General features: G+C 40.0%; 1 protein-coding gene across 2 annotated transcripts in view; it reads left to right on the forward strand.

The window, feature by feature from the left end:
* The first annotated feature begins 7,439 nt into the window (after positions 1-7,439).
* CNNM1 (cyclin and CBS domain divalent metal cation transport mediator 1) overlaps positions 7,440-22,506 on the forward strand; it is an 80,650-nt gene continuing 65,583 nt past the window's right edge. The window contains exon 1 of one of the 2 annotated variants that reach the window (XM_051981838.1): positions 7,440-9,225. In XM_051981838.1, coding sequence (XP_051837798.1) covers positions 7,647-9,225 — 1,579 coding nt within the window. In that variant the 5' untranslated portion in view covers positions 7,440-7,646. The remainder of the gene's footprint in view (positions 9,226-22,506) is intronic. The other variant, XM_051981839.1, reaches the window with a different exon arrangement.

Genomic DNA, 22,506 nt, shown 5'->3' on the forward strand with positions numbered 1-22,506 from the left:
TGGGAGTGGAATCTAAAAGTGAAGTCAGAGCACTGCTGGAGGTAGGAAATAAAGGGAATTAGGAAGAGGGAGATTTAGGAGCTCAGAGTCCAGGAAATAATCTTGACAAGGATGAGAAGACAATACCAATCAAACAAGTATCAGAACCAGTAGGAACCACAGGGCTCATTTCACAGATGGGGAAACTGAGGCCCTGAGAGGAGAAAACAGAATATGGAGGCACTAAAATTGGGTCTGTCTCTTAGGTTTGGGACAGTTACTTTCTTTAGGACTAAGACAGAAAAGGTAAGAAGAGTTATAGATCAGTATATGTGTGCAGAACCAAACAATTCTCTTGTTGCACAGGAAGTATTGGATTCAGAAGTTAAGAATTTCTGTTTTAATTGGTTTTTATGCTTTCAGTCCAGATGTGAATTCTGCCACTGTATTCTCTTCAATTGACAAAACTAGCTTTGAGAGCCCAGGCCTTAATCTTTGATAAGGGAGCAAGGCCTGAGCTCAAATGGAACATGAAGACCTATCCAAATACAGCTTACAGTGTTTTCACCTAGTGTAATATATCCAATATAATAGGACCTGTAGGAGACAGGCAGGAGCCCATGAGAGAAGTAGTGTACCATAATGGTCAGAGCCCTGGATTTGGAGCCAGTGTCACTCCTAGTCCCCTTAGCCGCCTCCTCAAATGATGTTATATGTACTTATGCAATGTACAATGTAAACTTCTTAAAGTTCAGCATGTAGCGCATTGATTTGTACTCATCAGGTGTTTATTTTACTTTTTAAAATTTGATTTTTTTAATAGTATTTTCCCAAATACATGTGTAGATAGTTTCCAACATTAATTTTTGTAAAACTTTACATTCCATCTTTTTCTCCCTCCCTCTCCAAGACAGCAAGCAATCTGATATAGGTTAAATATGTACAATTCTTTTAAACATATTTTCATGTTTGTCATGTTGTGGAAGAAAAATCAGACTAAAGGTGAAAATAACATGAGAAAGAAAAACCAACGAACAAATTATAATAACATTAGCAAAAAATGTGAAAATACTATAGGATTTTTCATTCACATTTCAGTCTCCATAGTTCTGTCTTTGAATGTGGATGACATTTTTCATCCCAGGTCTATTGGAATTGCCTTAAATCACTTCCTTGTTGAAAAGATCAGCAGGTGTTTAACAAATGCTTGTTGGATTGGATTAGATTTTCCCAGGTTCATACTTTGTGTTTGAGGTGGGATTCCTTCCAGTTCCTTCTTGCTATGGCACTGGCACACTTTTTTCTAAATTCTCCCTTGGAGTTAAGTCTCTATAAATCCTCCCCTATCATTGACAGTGTAGTCTTGGATATAGTGAACATCTCTGGAAAATCTTGGAACTTCCTGCCAAAAGAGCAGCAAGCAACATACTCACAAAGGAATAGAATCCAAGAAGGACAGACTCCACATACAAAGGTGCACACTTAGGTGTTATGTCTAAAAGCAGAGGGGAAAAAATGCCATGACATGTAATAAGATTTGAATGTGTTGGACCAAGCTGTAGATCTAAAAGAATGTTGGCTATTAGAACATGTGGGCAGTTAGTACTGAAAGGAGACAAAAAGAGAAAAGGGTCAAAAATAATCCAGTTCTAAGATTCATCTTTTTTTTTAAATTAAAGCTTTTTATTTTTCAAAACATATGCATGGATAATTTTTTCTTTTTTTTCATAATTATAACTTTTTATTGACAGAACCCATGCCTGGGTAATTTTTTACAACATTATCCCTTGCACTCACTTCTGTTACGATTTTTCCCCTCTCTCTCTGCAACCCCTCCCTTAGATGGCAAGCAGACTTATACATATTAAATATGTCACAGTATATCCTAGATAAAATATAAAAATACAAAAAAAAATTTGGTGCAGAACCAAACAGTTCTCTTGTTGCACAGGAAGTATTGGATTCAGAAGGTAAAAATAACCCAGGAAGGAAAACAAAAATGCAAACAGTTTACATTCATTTTCCAGTGTTCTTTCTTTGGGTGTAGCTGCTTCTGTCCATAAGATTCATCTTTTTAAAAAATAATAAAATGCAATCAAAATGTTGAGGCTATTAAATAAAAAAAGGAATCCTTCCTTGAGCTTATAATGATTTATATAACTGCTCCCCAAAAAAAAACTCCAAATTAAACAAAAACAACCAATTTTGCATGATAGAGTGGAAAAAACATTAGTTTCTGAGTCAGATGTGCTAGAATGAAGATGAACCAAGACTATAGTACAGGGTAATGGAGGCTCTGCCCCAGGCACTGACATCTAAAATGGTTCCTGTGCCTCAGCCTCAGATTGTTCCCTAAAGCAGTTCGGTGCTGCCATCCCACCATTTTCCAGGGGCCAGCCTTCCCACTAGGACAGACTGCTTCTGATTTATCACTGGGAATAGGGATTGCATCATGAGGAAGAACTGGACTCAGCATGATGGTGATGGGGGAAATTCCTTTGACCCCATCTTCTCAGTAGTAAATTCCTCTCAAAGTCTTATACATCTCTGCCTTGCATTACCATTATATCTTCTGGCCCATCCTCAAGGGTTGACAAAATCAGCTTGCCTGGATTTGAATCCCACCCATGAAAACTGTGTCACCTTAAGTTATCTCTTTGGGTTTCAGTTTGTTCATCTGTAAAAGGAAAGACTTGGAGTTAATGACTTCTCAAGCTATCTAGATGATTTCAGAAGTCCTTAGCTCCATGATCCTATCATTTCTTCCTCTCACTAGCTTTCTTCTGAAAGCCTCTTCTAATTCTCTTCAAAGTGGTCCCTTTTCTTACTCCCTGTTATAAAATAGGCTATTTCAGCTACTTTCTCTGCTATCATCCCTCAACAATCTCCTCCATTCCCTTAAAGTTTACTTCTAAATTTACATCTAACCCTTTTTTCTAGACCTTTCGGTTACCATCTTCTTTCTCGAGCACATGACTCGTGGTTTTCATATCTACTTTGGACCCCTATCTCCTTTGAACATCCAAGACTCGGTCCTCCCAAGTGCCATTCCATCTATTCCTCAGCCTTTCCAACTTCTGTGAGCATAGTTTTGAATCTATCCTTTCTCCCTCCATCAACTAACTTTGCCCTAGATGCCAAAATTCCTACTTATAGCTCTGGATTCAAGTTTTGGTTCCCATACCAGCTAAGTACCTTTGGGAAGTCACTTAAGCTGAACTTTGGTTTCCTTATAACATAAGAATAACAGTAATCCCTGGGTAGGCCTCCCAGGGCTACTGGGATAATCAATGAGATAATGGGTGGAAAGCAGCTCTTTCTAATTGCCCTGTCAGTTCTGCAGGTGCTAAAACTGGATTGGGAGGAAAGACTTTTAAAAACCACGAACAAAAATATCCTTTCCATTTCCTCCCCTATTTATGACCTAAATACAACTGTCCTTTTCTACTTCTGCCTTCCTTTTTTCCTTTGCTTTTATTTTGTTGGACCGTGTTAACCAATGCTTTAAATTGTTCTTGTTACTCTTCTCCAAATTCCCTCCTGTTTTATCAGTGTTTTTCTGGTAATGAGGTGTCCAAAATGGAACACAGTACTCCAGGTGCTGTCTCCCTAGGACTCCACAGAGAGGGTAGTCATCTCTACACTTTGTGACATGAGGCTGCTCTGGTGCAGTCATAATTTTCTTGCAAGATTCTGCCGTAGACATGTATCTAATTTGCTGCTTAGCGGCACCCAAAGGGCCTCTTTCAGCCATTACTCTTTTCCAGGTGTTGCCCTCCCAATGAAAATTTGCCTTAATGATTATTTTCCCCTAGATGCCTCAACATATATTTTTTCAGCATCATTTTCTTTCCCATATTTCTAATCTAAAAAAAAATGTCCTTTCACTTGGGTTTTATTGGCACTTGCAGCATGCCTTAATTGAGTGTCATCTGCAAATTTAATTAACACATTTGAGACAGGATGTTGGAGAAATGGGCTACTAAGGGACCCTCTTGCTATTCCTTTATGACTAGATGCCGGCATCTAAAGTGAGAGCCTGAACCCCTTTCACAGATGTAGTACACAGGTGCTCTTTTCATTTGTTTAAAAAATTAAAACTACATTCAGTTTCCTGAATAAGTCTTTTTGCAAAATCAGCCTGAATCCCTCTCCTAAATAAGAGCCATTGGAATCCCCATCACTAACCTATGACTCCATTAAATTGTCTCCTTTCTCCAAGATTATCCTCCTAGAGACCGGATCATCATAGGGACTGACTTTCAGGACAATCGAGTCCTGTTCAGCTACCACAGCAGTGACCCTGAGATTCTCTATTAAATGTAATTCCAAATGCTCCTTTCAGCAACATCACCTGATTGGCTAGAGGCTATTTCGCCTCCCATCTCTTGTGTTTTTTTTTATACTGTTCTACCCTGGCACCCTGCAAAGGATTATTTGGACCACTCACTCAATGCATTGATTGGCTAGTAAGCCTGGCCTTCTGCCTACTTCATCCCTCCTACTTCCTATTCCCCCTATTATTCCCAAGTACTGTTTTATCTCTGGGCAAAATATACATATCTTTGCAACAGCCAAAAGTGACAACTGATAAAATGCCATATGACTAGTTTGTTATTGGTTAGGAAAGGCCAATGGTGTTGTTATTAGAACTGAGTGGCAATTAGTAACCACAGAAATCAATAAACATATATTAAGTACCTACTATGTGCCAGGCAATGTGCTAAACACTACAAAGTTATTTTCTCACATAAAAATGGGGATGTTGATATTCTGTACTTTTTAACTTTGCAGGAGAATGTGTTACCACTATGCAAGTATGGGTAATTATTACTTTCACTATCAGAGGGTTGGCCGATGAATCTCTTGGCCATAGGAACTCAAAAAGTCTAGTGGCAATTTACAAAGTTTGCAGACTTTCTGCTGCTTAAGTGCAGAGTATATGTATATCCACACTAGTAATACTGTGGATTTCAGAAGTATTTTATTTTATTATTTTTATCATGACCCTAAAATTTCTAAGTGTCCACACTGAACATGCTTAGTATTGAGTTTTTGTTTTTTGCACTTAGTGTATAAAGTCAGAAAATGCACATTCTTTCTGACATTAACCATGGGATTTTTAGCAAATCACTTAACCTGTCTACCTCAGTTTTATGATTTGTAAAATGGGGATAATAATTAGCAACCACATTCTATGTTTTGTTGTGAGGATGATGTGTAATATTCGTAAGGTATGTTCCAAACCTAAAAGGGCTAGCTTGTATCATCACTAAGCAACTGACATAGTAATAGGTCCTACCTTTCTTATTACTTACTCCAAAAACAAAGATAAAAAAGTGAAAAGTCCAAGAGAAAAATAGCAGATATGCCTCAAATGCCATGCCAGTTTTGAGCTGCAGTCCATCACTTCCAGCAGCTTGCCCTTTGATGACCTACATAATATGATTCAGCTTTGGGTTTTCCCTCTCTATCCCACCCAGCTCAAATTAGGTCCTTCAATTCTCCCTCCTTTAGATTTTGTAACAAAGTCTTCCTTGAACAAGCAAATCTGTTTAATGTTCATGTAGAGTAAGATTATAAGGTTTTTGAGAGACTGCTTTTGCCTCTTTCCTTCAGTTACCTAGCACAGTATCTGGTATACGGTAGGTGCTTAATAAATGTCGTAAATGAAATTGAATGTGAAATATGTAATACAAGACACAGGGAAGAAAGGAAGGAAGGCACATTCTTCTAGATTCTAAATATTTGAACTTTTGTTTTCACTATAGCACAGGAGCTGAGTAGGAGATATTCACTCCAGCTCTCTGATAAATCCACTACCTATTGCATGCTGCTATAATGTCATAGTAAGTGTACTGGACATTTTTGGTAGCATAATTACTCTTTTCATGTCCTTGGAGTGCTCTCGGTTACATCATGACATTGGAAACAGGAACCTGCTTAGACTAAAATAAAGGAAGAGGTATTTGATCCCCCTTTACTGTTGGAAAGCACACTTCAGTTTTTTTCATTGTTCACTTTTTTAAAAGGTTCAAATTTTTCTTTTAAAAGATTTTGAAGCATACTATTTACCTCCAGAGAAAGAATTTATACTGTCTGAATACAAACTGAAGCATGCTATTTTTTACTTTATTTCTTTCTTTTATTCAACTCTTCTTGCACAAAATGACTAATATGGAAATGTCTTACATGATTACACATGTATAGAGAGAAGAATAGAGTTTGGAACTCAAAACTTTAAAAAAAACACAATTGTTTTAACATGTAGTTGGAAGAAAAAATAAAGTATTATTTAAAAAATAAAGAAGATTCTGAGATTGTGATCTGAGATTGTGAAAGCTTGCCTTTAGTGCCATAGTCAAGATTGTGGATGTTGAAGGGATGAGGGAGTATCTTGAATTTCAGGTACCTTTTTCTTTTGGAGATGAAGTTGGGGAAAAAGAGAAGAAAGTCCTTTACCTTTCGATACGGGGATATTGATGGGCCATCTCTTTGTTGGCCTCATTTCTGCTTTTTATACAAAACCTGTCCAGCAGTTGTAGTTGGAGTCTGGCTCTCTTCTGTTTTAAGACTGTCTGGTTTGCAGGACAGAGCCCACAATGGATTATTGCATACATTGTCACAGAAGGTAGATATGTTGCTTAATTCTGATGAATTGCTTCTTTCTCTCTTTATTTTTGAGGTAGAGTTTGATGGAGCTCTATATTCAGAAAAGTAAGAACAAAAGATTTCAACAAATTATTTTTTTTTAATGTGAGAGAGAATTGAGGCCAGAAATTTGAGTTCCAATTAGTTACAAAGGGGAGACAAATCGATTTTTAGTACTGATGGAAAGAGTGGTAAAGAAAAGAAGGGAAACTGTTCAACAGATAAGACAGTTGGTTAGTATGTGTTTCTGTTTTCTGTTTCTGTAGGAAAAACTGGGCCATATTAATTCAAATAATTTTAAACAATGAATATAAAAGACTGTTTGAAGAGTCTAACCCAAGTACCAAGATTTGTGCCCAAAATGCAAATTATTATCCTCAGAATCTCTTGCAAATACAGGAAGGAATGCTGCTAAAGGGTTGATTCCAAACAAGGCAAAATGCAAAACAATGTAACTTGCCAAGAGAAAGCTGTAGGATGCATTTGGCTGAGCTGATGGGGAAAGTCGCTAGGATGGATATAAGGCTATTTTAATCAGGAAAAATGAACGAGTTGGAACGTTTGCCTGGCTGGCCACTTCACTAGGCCTAGTTATCCTTGGAGAGGCCAGGGGCTGAATAAATACTTCTGATAATTCACACACACACACACACACACACACACACACACACACACACACACACACACACACCACACACCCGACCGCTCACTCACTCACTCACTCACTCACACTTTATACTAGGCTTTGCATTCCACTACCTTTCGCCTGTGGGATGGTCCCACCAGTCTTCGGAGATTGTTGCTTACCTGCCTCGCAAGGACTATCACCCTTGAAGCCGTGCCAGGTGGCCACGGGCATCGCCCCAGGGGGCGTCGGGAAGGAGGCCACCCCCGCCACCTACCAGCGAGGTGCACACGTGGTGACCCGTTTGGGGCCGGGTTCCCAGCTCCCGGCTCCTCCTCCCGGTCCGTGCTCCCCTCACTGCAGTATCACGTGCGCCCGGGCCGGGTGCAGGATGGCGGCGGCGGCGGCGGCGGCGGCGGCAGTGGTGGCTGGTGCCAGTCTCCGGTGCTGCTGCAGCCGAGGTGCAGTGTTCTTGCTGTTTTTCTCGCTGTCCCCTCAACCTCCAGCCTCGGCCGCTTGGCTGCTAGGGCTGAGGCCGGAGGATACCGCGGGCGGCCGCGTCTCCCTGGAGGGGGGAACCCTGCGCGCTGCCGAGGGGACCAGTTTCCTTTTGCGGGTCTATTTTCAGCCGGGCGCCGCGACGAGCGCGGCGCTGCTCCCTGCCCCGACCCGCTCCTCGGGGGAGAATGACACCAGCGACTGGGCCCCGAGGCTGGTGTTTATCGAAGAGCCCCCCGGAAGCAGTGTCGTGGCCCCGAGCGCCCTCCCGAGCCGACCCCCGGGGTCTCAGCGGTGCCGCGAGCAGAGCGGCTGGGCATCGGACGTGGAGGTCCTGGGTCCGTTGCGGCCCGGCGGCGCGGCAGGCTCGGCTCTGGTGGAGGTGCGGGTGCGAGAGCTGCGCAAGGGGGAGGCGGAGCGGGCCAGCGCGGGAGGCCGCGGGAAGCTCTTTTCGTTGTGCGCCTGGGACGGGCGCGCTTGGCACCATCACGGCGCGGCGGGCGGCTTTCTGCTGCGAGTCAGGCCGAGGTTGTATGGCCCGGGCGGTGAGCTGCTGCCCCCCGTCTGGCTGCGGGCTTTAGGAGCGGTCCTGCTGCTCGCCCTGTCGGCCCTGTTCAGCGGCCTGCGCCTGAGCCTGCTCTCCCTGGACCCGGTGGAGTTACGGGTGCTGAGGAACAGCGGCTCGGCCGCGGAGCAGGAGCAGGCGCGCCGGGTGCAAGCGGTGCGGGGCCGCGGGACTCATCTGCTGTGCACCCTCCTGCTGGGGCAGGCTGGAGCCAACGCAGCTCTGGCTGGTTGGCTGTGCGCCTCGCTGCCCCCGGGCATAGGGGATGGAGGGGAAGAAGACTGGGACGGAGGAAGTCACTTTCCCTGGCTGCCCACGCTGCTGTGCACCGGCGCCGTGTTTCTGGGCGCCGAGATCTGCCCGTACTCGGTATGTTCCCGGCACGGGCTGGCCATCGCCTCCCACAGCGTCTGCCTGACCCGGCTCTTAATGGCTGCTGCCTTCCCGGTGTGCTACCCGCTGGGCCGCCTGCTGGATTGGGCGCTGCGCCAGGAGATCAGCACCTTCTACACTCGGGAGAAGCTGCTGGAGACGCTGAGGGCCGCGGACCCCTACAACGACTTGGTCAAGGAAGAGTTAAACATGATCCAGGGCGCCCTGGAGCTGCGGACTAAGGTGGTGGAGGAGGTGCTGACCCCTCTGGGGGATTGTTTCATGCTCCGCTCGGACGCCGTGCTCGATTTCTCCACGGTTTCCGAGATCCTGCGCAGCGGCTATACCCGTATCCCAGTGTACGAGGGTGACCAGCGGCACAACATCGTGGACATCCTGTTTGTCAAGGACCTTGCCTTTGTAGACCCTGACGACTGCACCCCGCTCCTTACAGTCACTCGATTCTACAATCGGCCCCTTCACTGTGTCTTCAATGACACCCGGCTGGACATGGTGCTGGAGGAGTTTAAGAAGGGTGAGCACTCTCCCTCCCCCTCCAATCCCCCTGATCTCCAGCAGCACCTCCCTGGGCCCAGAAAGTCATCTCTCCTGGCCTTTATGGGCTCGATATCTCCCCCAAGTACATCCCCTTCAGTCTGTCCAACAGAGCATCTCGCAGCCTTTTCCAAACTTTTGCTCCCACAGAGTCTTGTGTTTGTTCTTCCAATATTGCTCCATCAGGCTGAATGGGCCTCTCTGATTCCCTTTATATATAGATATGTTTGATAACTTCACTCATCTTTGAATATTCCAACATTTAACACCATAGATTTAGGCCTGGAAGAGACCTTAGAGATCAAAGAACTTTAGATGCTTCATTTTACAGGTAAGGAACTCCAAACCCAACAAGGTCACACTTAGTACTAAGCAGGAGAGCTAGGAATTTAATTCATATTCTCTCTCTTCAAATCCCAAGCCCTTTCTGCTGTTCCTCCTTGCCTTTCATCCTCCCATCTTTCAAAGCCTAACATAGTCTTCTTTTTTTGGATTACATAAGGAATACTCTTCACTCAGCTTCCTCCCACACCTGCCCTTATTGCCTGAGCTTAATGGTGTTCAGAATAAAGATTTGTCTTTCTGCCTGCCAAAGTCTGCTTTAGAGGTTCAGAAAGACAGGTACTGGGTATTTCAGGAGAGCCAGGAAAGAATTAGTTGCCTGGGGCAACAGCAGTGTAGCTATGGACAGAGCATGAGGGTAATGATATATAATTATAGCAATAACAATAATCATTGACATTTGTATAGTGCTTTGAAGCAATCTACATACATCATCCCATTTGGATTTTATGAGAACCCTGTAAGGAAATGGAGATGGTTTTATTACTCCCATACTATAGGTCAGTTATTAAGCCGATAAAATATTTACTAAGTGCCCGGCGCTATGCTAAGCACTGCAGACACAAATGAGAAGGAAAAAAAAAAGATATTTCTTGCCTTCAAGGAGTTTACAGTCTAAGAGAGGGAGATAACACAGAAAAGGAAGTTGAAAAAGCTGGGAAGAGGAAAGGAGATTGGGCAAGTCCAAGGAGTGGAGCTGGTAAGGGACAAAGAGTTGCCAAAGTGAGGAAAATGAGGCATGTCTATAGTTATTTTTTCATGTTTCACTATTACATACACATAATCCCAGTTAGTCCTCACAGTGATGTTGTCAACTAGATAGTTTAAGTGTTAATTATCCCCATTTTACAAATGAAGAAACTGAGGTCCTTGCCTCAAGATCAGAGGCAGAGGTACAAATTACTATGGTAGTATAAAAATTTAGAGTTAGAATGAGGATCATCAAGTTCAGCAAGCCTCAAACTTTTGGTCACAAGACCCCCACTCTTAAAAATTACTGAGGATCCCCAAATAGGATTATAATGGCAGATTGTTTATAGCTGTCAGTAGGAATCATATTTATATATAAAATATAGAAATAAAAATGCATCATATTAGAAAAAATTAACATTATTGTGATAATAGTTTTGATGTTCCAGATCCTCTACAGAGGTCTCAGGGGATCTACAAGAGTCCCTAGTCCACACTTTGAGAATCATTGTTTAATCCAGTCTCTGCCTTTTAAAGAAAAGGAGCTTGAAATTTAGAGCATTGAAGTGTCTTGCATAAGATGACAGAGTTAAATGACAGAGGCAGGAACCTTCTGGATACATATGTGGTGCCCTGCCTGTTATAGACCAAACAAGAAGCTAGTGAAGTTCCTGGCCAAGGCTGTTAACAAATGCAACTTTAAAGTAATGAGCTTGATTTTTCTCTAATTATAGATGACTTTTTAGATTTAAAGTTTACCCAGCACATACATGTTATATCTTTTGGTTTTCCCAACAACCCTGTGAAACAGCTATAGATATTTGTGTCTACATTTTACTGAGAAAACTGGTGATTAGAGAAATTAAGTGACTTATTCAGGCGTACACAGTAGATAACCATGGTGCTATTCAAACTCAGGCACTTGGGCACACTGTGTTTATTGTTTTCCTTTCAAAGTAATCCTCTTGTGAGCTGTATACTCTTATTACACTTACTACTATTACTTTTATCAGAAGATTGATCATAGAACAAAGTGCTGAAAGGGCCATGATAGGTGAATCCAAATCCATTTTACAGATGAGGAAACTGAGATTTAGAGAGTTTAAATAACTTGTGCCAGAGCATAAACCAGTAAGTGTGGAATTTGGTGGAATTTGAATCCAAGTTTTTCTGAATCCAAATCTAGGATCCTTTGCAGTATCTCATGCTGCCTTTCATTTCTAGGACTCTGCTCTTGGATTTGTCTTCAGAGAAAATTTATCAGCCATGGAGATAAAAGTCTTATTACTTTCTAATCATGTATGAAGAGATTATTAGTCACTTCATTCATCAGACTTGGCTCATCTCTTGGGACATTTCTGAAAATTAGATTTATTCAAAGGATATAGATTTAATACAGGCTCTGTTGAGAGGAGGAGGAAGAGAAGCAATAATCTGTGTGATTGCCTTAACTTCCTACTTCACAATTATCACAAACTCAGAACTTCAGAACTAGAAAGAACCTTAGAGATCATCCATCTAGCCTAGATTCATTATTTCATAGATGAGCAAATTAAGAGTTAAAATGACTTTCATCTACGTAGCGGAAGAGCATATAGGACACTAGAGCTGGATTCAGGAAAAACCTCTCAGATTCAAATCTGACAACAAATACACTTATTAGCTATATGATCCTGGGTAACTCACTTAATCTCTCTGGGTGTCAGTTTGCTAATCTGAAAAGTTAGAGTTAGATCTAGTAACCTCAAACATCCTTTCCAAACTTCCATCCATGAGCCTTTCTTCTGACTTCCAAACTAGTGCTTTCAAACATGGTGCCTTGAACTGCATCGATGAGGATGTGTTGGGGGTAAGGGTTAGAGTTGGTGCACAGACCCCTAATGTGGATCAAAGTACCTTGTACTCATCTCCCCCTTCTCAATATTTTTACACAGATAAAGATTAGGTGTGATTGTGTGCATGCATGCATACATAACATACATACAGATAGCAATATGTATTTAAGCCTCCGGGTTTTAATACTAGTTTGATGAGGGTTCCCCCATCTCTCTTATTTACTGCTAGCTTCTGGTTGACTACTTTTAGTTAGTATAATAATATTTCTATGGCACTGTTCATCAAAGTAATATCTTAGCACCTTGAGGTTCTCACAGGCAACAGAACACAGTATAGTACAGTGGTCCTCAAAGTGTAGTCCAAAGAATTGTTGGGGTCTCTGAAATCCTTTCAGAAGGTCTACAAATTCAAAATTATTTTTATTTCTAATATAGTAAATAACTATAAATATAACCTATGTGAACAAAAACTCTTTGAACAGATCCTCGATAGTTTTTAACAACATGAAGATACTGAGAACAAAAGTTTGAGAACCAGTGGTAGTATGTTAGTATGAAGGAAACAGTGTTTCCTTCATACTTCATATATATATATATATACATATATTACAGTATGAAGTATAGTATGAAGTTAAAGTATGAAGGAAAAGATCCAGAGGATATGAGTCACACCTCAGATTTTGTTATTTGTGTGATGACATTGAGCAAATCACTCAGTTTTCTTGGCCTTCAGTTTTTCAGCTGAAAATGGACTAAATGGTCTGAGAGATTTCTTCCACCTCTAAATCTAGGATCCAAGCTGAAAAGCCTTTGGTAGAGCTTATTAACTTAGAATCCTTGAAGTAGTTTTTTTCAATATGTTAATAACTACATTTTAATACAATTGGTTTTCTTTGTCATCACATATATTTCTTTTTATGCATTTAAAATCATTATTCTGAAAAAGGGTCCATAGACTTTGCTACATTGACCAAACAGGTCCATTAGATAGATAGATAGATAGATAGATAGATAGATAGATAGATAGATAGACAGACAGATATATAGATATAAAAGGTTATCTGGAGACTACAGGATTGATGATGGATTAAATATTGGGAAAATGACCAGTGTGGCTAAGAGTGGAGGAGTTGGACACCAACTTTGCTCCAAGGTAATGAATGTCTTGAATGTAGCATCTCGTAAAGAGGCTCATCCTGTGTTAGCAAAGAAAGAGCAGGGTGAGCACCAGTGCAATTACAATTTTGTGAAATGTTGAAAACTTAATGCTTTAAGGATTGTGAAGCATGTGAGATAGGTACTGGAAGGACCATTACTTCTATTTTATGAGAGAAGTTTGAGTTTCTGATGAAAACTGTTCAACCAGGGAGTGGGATTTAAACCCAAGATACATGACTCCCAGCTCCAGAGTTCATTCCACAATACCATAATTGCCCTAGGTTAAGGCATCCTGCCCCGTACCTTTACAGGAGGAAGACTGAAAGTTGGCTACCAAATGTCTAAAATAACATTATTTTGTTAGATGCAGCCAATGGAGGGAACTTCTCCCACTGACACATCATCTTTTTAACTTAATTTTAGTGAATAGATTGGAATCATTGAGAACTTCATAGTGGAGGTACACGGCATGGGGGGGGTGGGTAGAGAGGAAGGAATAAACATTTCTATAATGCTTACTATGTTCCAGGCACTGTGCGAAGCATTTTTACAAATATTATCTTATTTTACCCTCACACAATCCTGTAAGGTAGATGCTGTAATTACAGTTAAGAAACTAAGGCAGAGGTTAAATCGCTTACCTGGGGCCACATAGCTAGTGAGTTTCAGAAGCTGGCTTTGAAGCCAGCAGCCTCTAGGCCCAGCACTTTATCTACTGTAGGACCTAGTTGTGACCCCCTTGTCATGAAGCTACAATTACTCAGAGGCAGAAAAGAATCCAGTTCCCTCTCCATCACAGCCCAGTGCTGCTCATTCTTCTGAAGTCTAAGTATTTTGGAGGTTAATCTTTGAGTTTCCTATCTCTTCTCTTGTTCTATAGAATAGGCCTTAGTGAAATCCCCATGACAGATTTCTTTAGTCAGATCCAGAGAGGTCTCTGCAGGCACCTTCTATTAACAGTCTATTGACAGTGAAGAGATCCAGTGCTGAGTATTATAGATTCGAATCGCAGTGAAAAGCCTTCCAAAGCAGTCTTCTTTATAATAGAGTAATTGCCCTGTTCGTTAGCTGGATCTTAGTCATAGTGCTTTTTTCTGGTAACAATGAGTTATTATATCAATCTAATAAAATATAAAAGCCTTTTCTCTTACTCTGGTCCCCAGACCAGTCACTTTTTTCATGTTATAAACTGGTTACATTGTGGGTGAAGGGAAGAGAACTACATCATATTCTTCTGTTCTCTCTTTGTGGCACCCTTCAGGTTTCTCATTTCTTTCCATTTCAGATGTCTTGACCACCTAATCGTACCCAAACACCTCCCATGGAGATATCTTTGTGTTCTGAGCTATCTTTTCTTTGATAATTCACTTTTGTGATAATATCACTAGTGATAATTCACTACTGAGATGTTTTGAGGCAGCCAGGCACCAAAATTCTACCTCAGATACTTACTAGCTTTGTGACCCTGGGCAAATCATTTAACCCTTTTTGCCTCAGTTTCCTCATCTGTAAAATGAGCTAAAGAAGGAAGTAGCAAACTATTCCACATCTTTGCCAAGAAAACTCCAAATGGGGTCACAAAGAGTTGGACGTGACTGAGACAATTGGACAATAAAAGATGTTTCATTTTCAGGACCCACAATCTAGGATTTTTACACATAGAATTTCAGTGAGAAGGGGTGTTAGCAATATCTAAGTCTGACCAATATCTGAACTAGAATTACTCTGTAATGTACTCAGTACATGGCCATCTAGCCTTTGCTTGAACATCTCTGACAAGGCAGAGAGCCCAGAGCTTCCTGAGGTAGCCCATTCCACTTTGGATTGCTTTAATGGTTAAAGAATTTGTCCATATACCAAACTTGAATTCTCTTCTTTACACCTTCTTCTTGTCCTTCCTAATTCTGTCCCCTGAATCTAAGCAGAACAAATGTTATATTTATGTATGACAGTCTTTCAGATACTTGGAAACATTGATCATTTCCCCCTCAGTCTTTTTTTCTCCAGGCTAAGAGCCCTCCACCTGCCTTAATTCCGTCAAACAATTTTCCTATGGTGTGATCTTAGGGCCACTCATCTATTATTCCTTTCTAGACTCTGATCTTTGTAGAATGAGACATGCAGAACTGGACATGGTACTTCAGATATGGTGAATAGTATAGTCATTTTCCTAGTGCTAGTCACTATGCCTCTCTTAAAGCAGCCTAGGATCATGTTAGATTTTCTTGACTGCCCTATCACTGTATTGACCCAGGATGAGCTTCCAGTTCATTCAAACTCTTTTTAAACTACTACCTAGTCTTTTTTCCCATGTTTTGAATTTGTGGAGTTGATTTTTTGAACCCAAGTGCAAAAAATTATATTTATCCATATTTGAATTTCATATTTTCAGATTCAGGCCAATATTTTAAGCTATTGAGATCTTTTGTAGATTCTAATTTTATCATGCAACATGTTAGCTGGCCCTCGAAACATTGTGTCATTTGCAAATTTGATCAGTATACCATCTCTTTCTTCATCCAAGTCATTAATTGTTTTTGTTCATTCTTTTCAGTCATATCAATTCTTCATGACCCTATTTTGGGGTCTTCTTGGCAAAGATAGTGGAGTGGTTTGCCATTTCTTTCTTCATCTCAGTTTTTACAAATGAGAAACTGAGACACATGGGGTAAAGTTGATTTGCCCCGGATCACACAGCTAGTAAATGTCTGTGACCAGATTTGAAATTTGGAATATGGCTTTTCCTGATTCTAGACTCAATACTCTCTCTGCTCTACCATCTAGCTGCTCTAAGTCTTCGATAAAAGTGTTAAATAGCACAGACCCTTGGCAACTCTACCAGAGATTTCCTTCTGAGCAACTTCTAATCACATGATAATTTTTACAAAAATCCATTAAAAACAAACAATTTAGATATTGTAAAGGGGTTTCATACTTATTGTCCTCATTTTACAGATGAGTATCTGGAGGCATTTGAGAAATTAAGAATTGCCAGCAAGGGTTTCTATCATTGGTCTTTGAGTTGGATTCAAACCCAAATCTTCTGATACCAAGTGCAATGTTTTTTCCTCTACATTTCAGTCTCTTTTAAGTAACTTTTGTTTTCAATCTCTTTATCCTATAAAAAATTATTGAGGATATCTCCAAATCATTTTTGTTTATCTGGATTATATTTATAGACATTTACCATATTGGAAATAAAAACTATTTTTGAATTTGTAGACCCTCTAAAAGGATTTCAGAGATCCCCAGGATTCTCTAGACCATACTTTGAGAACCACTGCTGTAGAGCCATGCTTCATAACCACTTTTTGTGAAGCTAATGAATAATAAGTTCTCAGAATCATGTTTCTAGATGCATAATATAGATGGAAGATTACAAAAGAAGCCAATTTTATTGAAATACAGCTGCATCAAAATATTTTTAATTCATGGACCCCAATTTTTAAAAAATACCTGCCTTTCCAATTCTATAAGATTTTCTGATTCTGTAGTATGAAGAGTTGGTCATGGAAGGAAGGACTTGGGAGAAAGGAAAATCAAACAGCAAAGAAGAGCACCCAACCCATATTATTTCTACAAATGGAAGCTCTCTAATCTTTTGCAAGTTACAGGATATCTCTGTGATTTAGTGAAGCTGAGTCTATTGGAAACATACATAGGCAGCAGCCTTTCTTTAATGAAAAACATTTAAATCATATTTTATTTCCCCCCAATTATGTGTAAAATGATTTTTAATATTCTTAAGTCTTCAATGGTGTGGCACTTTCAGGAGAAAAATAATCCCGTAATGACATTAGTGGAACTGAGTCTGGGAAACACAGACAAATTTAGAGCAGAGAATGAAACATTGAGATTATTTTGTCATTCATTCATTTGTTCAACAAACATCTATAATGCATCTACTTATATACAGTCAGACTTACTCAAGCTCAAGTATAATTAGATGTTTTATCCACTGTGCTCAGAATAATATATTTTGAGGTCAGAAGCTTTTTGGATACTGGTTACTGCTGTGTGTGTGTGTGTGTGTGTGTGTGTGTGTGTGTGTGTGTGTGTTAGAACAATAATGTATAATTATTTGTATAATTGAGGACAATTTCTGTGATACTTTGGTCTTTTGTAAAATGAAAAAATTGGATCAAATGATCTCTAAACCATTGGTTTAAAATCCTGTGCTATTAATAGCATCTTTTTGTAGAAAGGACATTTAAAAATACTGTCAAGTAACTGTTTGCCAAGCCTGCCCAGAAGATACAATTTTGTAGAGTTGTACATTTATTTAGCCAGGTTATCATCTAACTTTTACTCCTGTTGTTTACTATTTTTACTACTGTCTTTTTCCAAATAGAATATATGTAGAGGGCAGGGATGATGTTTTTATGTAGTCTTTTGTTTCCCCAGCACCTAGAAGATTGCCTTGCATTTAGTGTGGCGCTTAATAAATCTTGTGAGATAGGACTGTATTGGAGTCCATAAACACTTTCCCCACAAGTCATTTCCCCTCTCTGTGCCTCAGCTTACTGATTTGAAAAATATGGAGATCGAATTAGATGATTGCTTCTATCTTATTAATAAGACCATTCAGTACAGTATTTATTAGAGGTACACTTCCTCCAAACCAGCTCTCCCGATTCCACCACCATCAGTAACAACATTTTTCATTTTTCCCCTCTGGCAGAGGAATAAAAGCAGCAGGAAGTGGGCTCTGTTCAAAATGCTAAGACAATTTTTTAAATATTTTCTTTATCCGACATCTCAGGGAATAAGGTGAGATAAGATATTCAATTACAAAAGTATATTTTCTAGATGACTAAAGTTTGCTTCTTTGAGGACCAAATTTTTGTTTATTTTTACTGTATGACGGGAATCTCTTGCCAGAAGAAATTATATACATCTCTGCCTTCTTGGGCAGAGGTTGGGGAATATAATTACTCTTTGCTTGATAACTGGGGAGTCATCATTTTGAATATCCATTCCTGTGTTGTGCTATAGTGCAGCCCAGATCTGTGCCTCCTTTTTTCTGCTTTTTAAAAAAAAAAAAGTTCTGCTTATCAGGCTAAAAGCAGCCACTTCTCTCAGCTGCTTTTATGTCTGCTTATCTACCACTCCTTACCTCACTTGAATCTGTTGCTTCCAATTAGCTGTGGGCTAGAAAACCAGACCAAAAAAAACCCAAAAAAACAAAACCCAAACCTGTTCAGGAATTGTATGTAAATGTAGGTTTGTTGGTAGCAGTGCCTGCTAGGAGAGCTTTTTGACAACTCTCTGTGTGTACGCAGAGCTCTGCCCCTCCCCCACCTCTTAGTTTGGGGCTGTGAGTGGGTGACCCTGCCTTGGGGAGGGGGACATCCCTGGGAAATGCTTTACCGCCCTGCCCAGAGAGATTGATGGTCAGAGCTAGTTATGCTTTTGGCTCCAATGAGTCACAGCAGTTTTTCAAGTCTTGGTAATGCTGGTAACCATGGTTCCCATGATGGCAGGATTGAGGAAGGGGGTTCTGCTTTATCATCCTTCAGATGAGGAACACATGGAGAAGGGAAATGGCTAAAAAGTACAACCTAACCAGAGCAGAAAGAGATAGGGTGTTTTTAGTCTTCAAAGACACATTGTCAAAGGATTATCGGGATAATATCTGAATCTTTCTTTTCCCTCTGCAAAGCAGAGTAATTCTTTAAAGCGGATTATAGTTCCACATCTCTCTCTGCCTCTCTTTTTCCCTCCCTCTTCCTCTCCCTCTCTCCTTCCCTCTCTCTTTCTACCCTTTTTGCTCTCCCTATCTCCCTCCCTCTGCTTCCTTTTCTTCCTCCTTCCTCCTCCTTCTCTCTCGCTGTCTCTCTCTCTGCCTCTCTCTGTTTCTCTCTATCATATCTGGCTCTCTGTCTCTCTCTGTCTCTGTCTCTGTCTCTTTTTCCTCCCCCCACTCCCTCCTTTCCTTTCTATATCTCCCTATTGGTGTCTCTGTCTTTGTCTCCTCCTCTCTTTTCTACCTTCCTGTTTCTGTCTGTCTCTTCTGTATATTTCTGTCTTTCTCTCTCATCCCACTCTCCTTGTCTGTTTCTGTCTATTATACACACACACACACACACATACACACACACACACATACAATCTCCCTGCAATTCCAATGCAGTTGGAGAGTTCATAGCACTTTATTGAGATGCAAGAGTTTTTAAACACAGCATTGCTATTGCAATAGCAAGCTATAAGTATCATTATACCCCTCTCTCATCTATTGCTTGGGAGGGATTGTGACATACAGGAAAGCACACCGGACTTGCTATCAGAGGCCATCTAGTTTGGCCCCCTCATTATAAAAGTCAAGCCAAAGCAACAAGCACTTATCAAGCAATTATAATGTGTCTGGCTGTATTCGTGGGACTACAACTACAAGGAGTCCCTGTGTTTATTATATTTTATTTAAGTATATTTATAAATTTATATTTAAATATATTTATCATATTTTGTATAAACAGAAAGACAGTCCCCTGTAATGCTGGAGAAACTGAGCAAGACAGAGATTAGAGACCAATTCAATAGTTTATTAAATGGAGAGATAACTGGGACCAATGGATCCATGTTGGTCCCAGGGCTGGATGAGACTATCCTCTCAAAGAGTCCAGCACTAAGTATCAGAGGGCAAGCTTTTTTATAGGATAACAAGAACAATGATATAATGGGGGAGGTACCTGGATGGGGATAACCTAATGGGGGGGGGGAGGCCACTAGGATGACACAATTGGAAGGAGGTTATTGATATTCTAATGACATCTAAAATAGATAACCTTTATCCTGTCAAACATTTAAGAAGGAATGTCTATAACCTAAAGATATAAAACCTTTATCTCATCAACCATTTAAGAGGGAATGATTATAACCTGGGGTTTTGGGGCAGAGCAACTAAGGTAGACCTTTATGTCATCAAACATTAAGAGGGAAAGGTTATAACCTGAGTCAGAAAAACTAAATAGGACAATTAGGGAAGCTAGGTCAGGGCATCAAAAGGGAACTTTGGCACAACATCCTGACCTCAAGGAGTTTTCATTCTTTCTTATTTTTTTGTCTGCAGTACATTTTGATGGGGGAAGACAACACAGAAAAGGAGAGAGGGAAGCACATGTATGGGCAAAGAGTCAGGAGTGTAGCGAGAGAGAAATGAAGTAAAATGGTAAACCTGGGCACTTTCCCCAAAATAGAGGTTCTAGAGTCACCAATGGGGTAAAGAGGCTACAGGGTCCAACACTGCCTCTCCCTCTAGGCAAACTCACATGCTTTTCATCATCTGTAAAATAATTTAGTTGGTAGACCAAAGTAATCTCTAAAGTGCTTTTCATCTCTCATGTTCTTCTGTTTCCTAAATGGTAAATCCCCCACAACAGTTTACTTAAATGCCAGTTGGCTGAGTGTAACAGACTTTCTGTAGGCAGAGACATCATAAAAATGATACATTTGTTGTTCAGTTGTATCTGACTCATTGTGACCCATTGGAGTTTTTCTTGGAAAAAATAATGGAGTGGTTTGCCATTTCCTTCTCCAGCTCCTTTTGAAGATGAGGAAACTGGGGCAAACAGAATTAAATGACTTGCCTAGAGTCACACAGCTAGTAAGTATCTGAAGTCAATTTTGAACTCAGGAAGATGAGCATTCCTGACTTCAGCCTAAATTCTTTTTTTTTTTTTAATAGCTTTTTATTTACAAGTTATCTGCATGGGTAATTTTACAGCATTGACAATTGCCAGACCTTTTGTTCCAATTTTTCCCTTCCTTCCCCCTAGATGGCAGGATGACCAATATATGTTCAATATGTTAAAGTATAAATTAAATACAAAATAATTATACATGTCCAAACCATTATTTTCAGCCTAACATTCTATTCACTGTATATCTCACTGGCTGTTTATTTCATTCTAAATCAGTTCACATCTCTTCCTATGCTTTTCTGAATTGTAGTCATACAATTTTTAGAAAGTAACAATACTCCATTATATTCACTTACTACTGTTTGTTCAGCCATTCCCCAATTGATGAGCACCTACTTTGTTGGCACAAAAAGTGCTATCATGAATAATTTGGTGCTTTTGGCACCTTTCTGTCTCTGACATCCTTAGAATATATACAAAACATATACATAAATTCTATATACATAGGACAAAGGACATTTGAGTCTTAGCAAACTACAAATTTTTTTTGGAATGGTTGTACTGATTCACAGTTCCACCAACAGTGTACCTGTCTTTCTGCATTTCTCTTGTTATGCATTTCTCTTTTATTAATAACTTGGAGCAGTTTTTCATATAGTTGTATAATTAAGAGTTCATCAGGAAATCCCTGAACAAGAGAATTCTTTCCAACTCAATTAAAATTACAGGATTTGAGGGGCAAATAACAGAAGTTATACAGGGTTAGCCAGAATAAGAACGTGACTCCATAGAAAAGTACAAAATACCTTAAATAAACATAAATGGCAAAAGAAGCTTCAACTTTTTATCATGGGAAACTTGTATATGACCCTGAACCATCCTGACACTATGCCTTCTTTGTTCTGTTTCTGTATAATACCTGAATAGGCCTGTAGTTGGTATAGATTTCCATGATGTTACTTTGTCCGGTTGCTGCCAAGACAGCAAGAGAACAATTGGTCTCTTGTGAATAAACTTCCCCCAATTAACCTAATTAGCCCTAATAAAACCTATTAATAACCTAGTTGGTATGATCCCCTCTTTCTTTGTAATGTCAGTATTCTCTCAGAGGATATGCTACCCTATAATTGGCATAATTAGGGCAGAACAGTTCTGCCCCCTAACATTTGGCATGGATAATCTGCCTCCTTCCAGAAGTATAAAGTTTTTCCCTTTTCAGACTCTGAGTGATTTTATTTATAGCATTTAAGGGATAAATGCAGGTTGAGGGAGTAGCCCAGAACATCTTGCACTCATGCATTTTATTACCTCTTACCTGTCCCTTATATTTTAAAAATTCAACAACTGAAAATCCAGAAGCTGCTAAACTTCTTAATGTTTCTATTACTTGCACATTCCCTCTTCTAATTTCATGAAGTGAATTGAGAAGACATTGAATCAGAGCCTCCACTGATCAGCATTCCAATTCAACTGCACTTTTTAATGGTTTATAATTCTTCTTTTGAGAAGTGTTTGTTCATGTCATTTTTTGAGGGTGGTTCTTAGCATTATGTGTTTATGTTAATTCCATATATGTTATATATAAAGTTTATGTAC

The sequence above is a fragment of the Antechinus flavipes genome, chromosome 2 (assembly GCF_016432865.1).
Source record: "Antechinus flavipes isolate AdamAnt ecotype Samford, QLD, Australia chromosome 2, AdamAnt_v2, whole genome shotgun sequence".
NCBI lineage: Eukaryota > Metazoa > Chordata > Mammalia > Dasyuromorphia > Dasyuridae > Antechinus > Antechinus flavipes.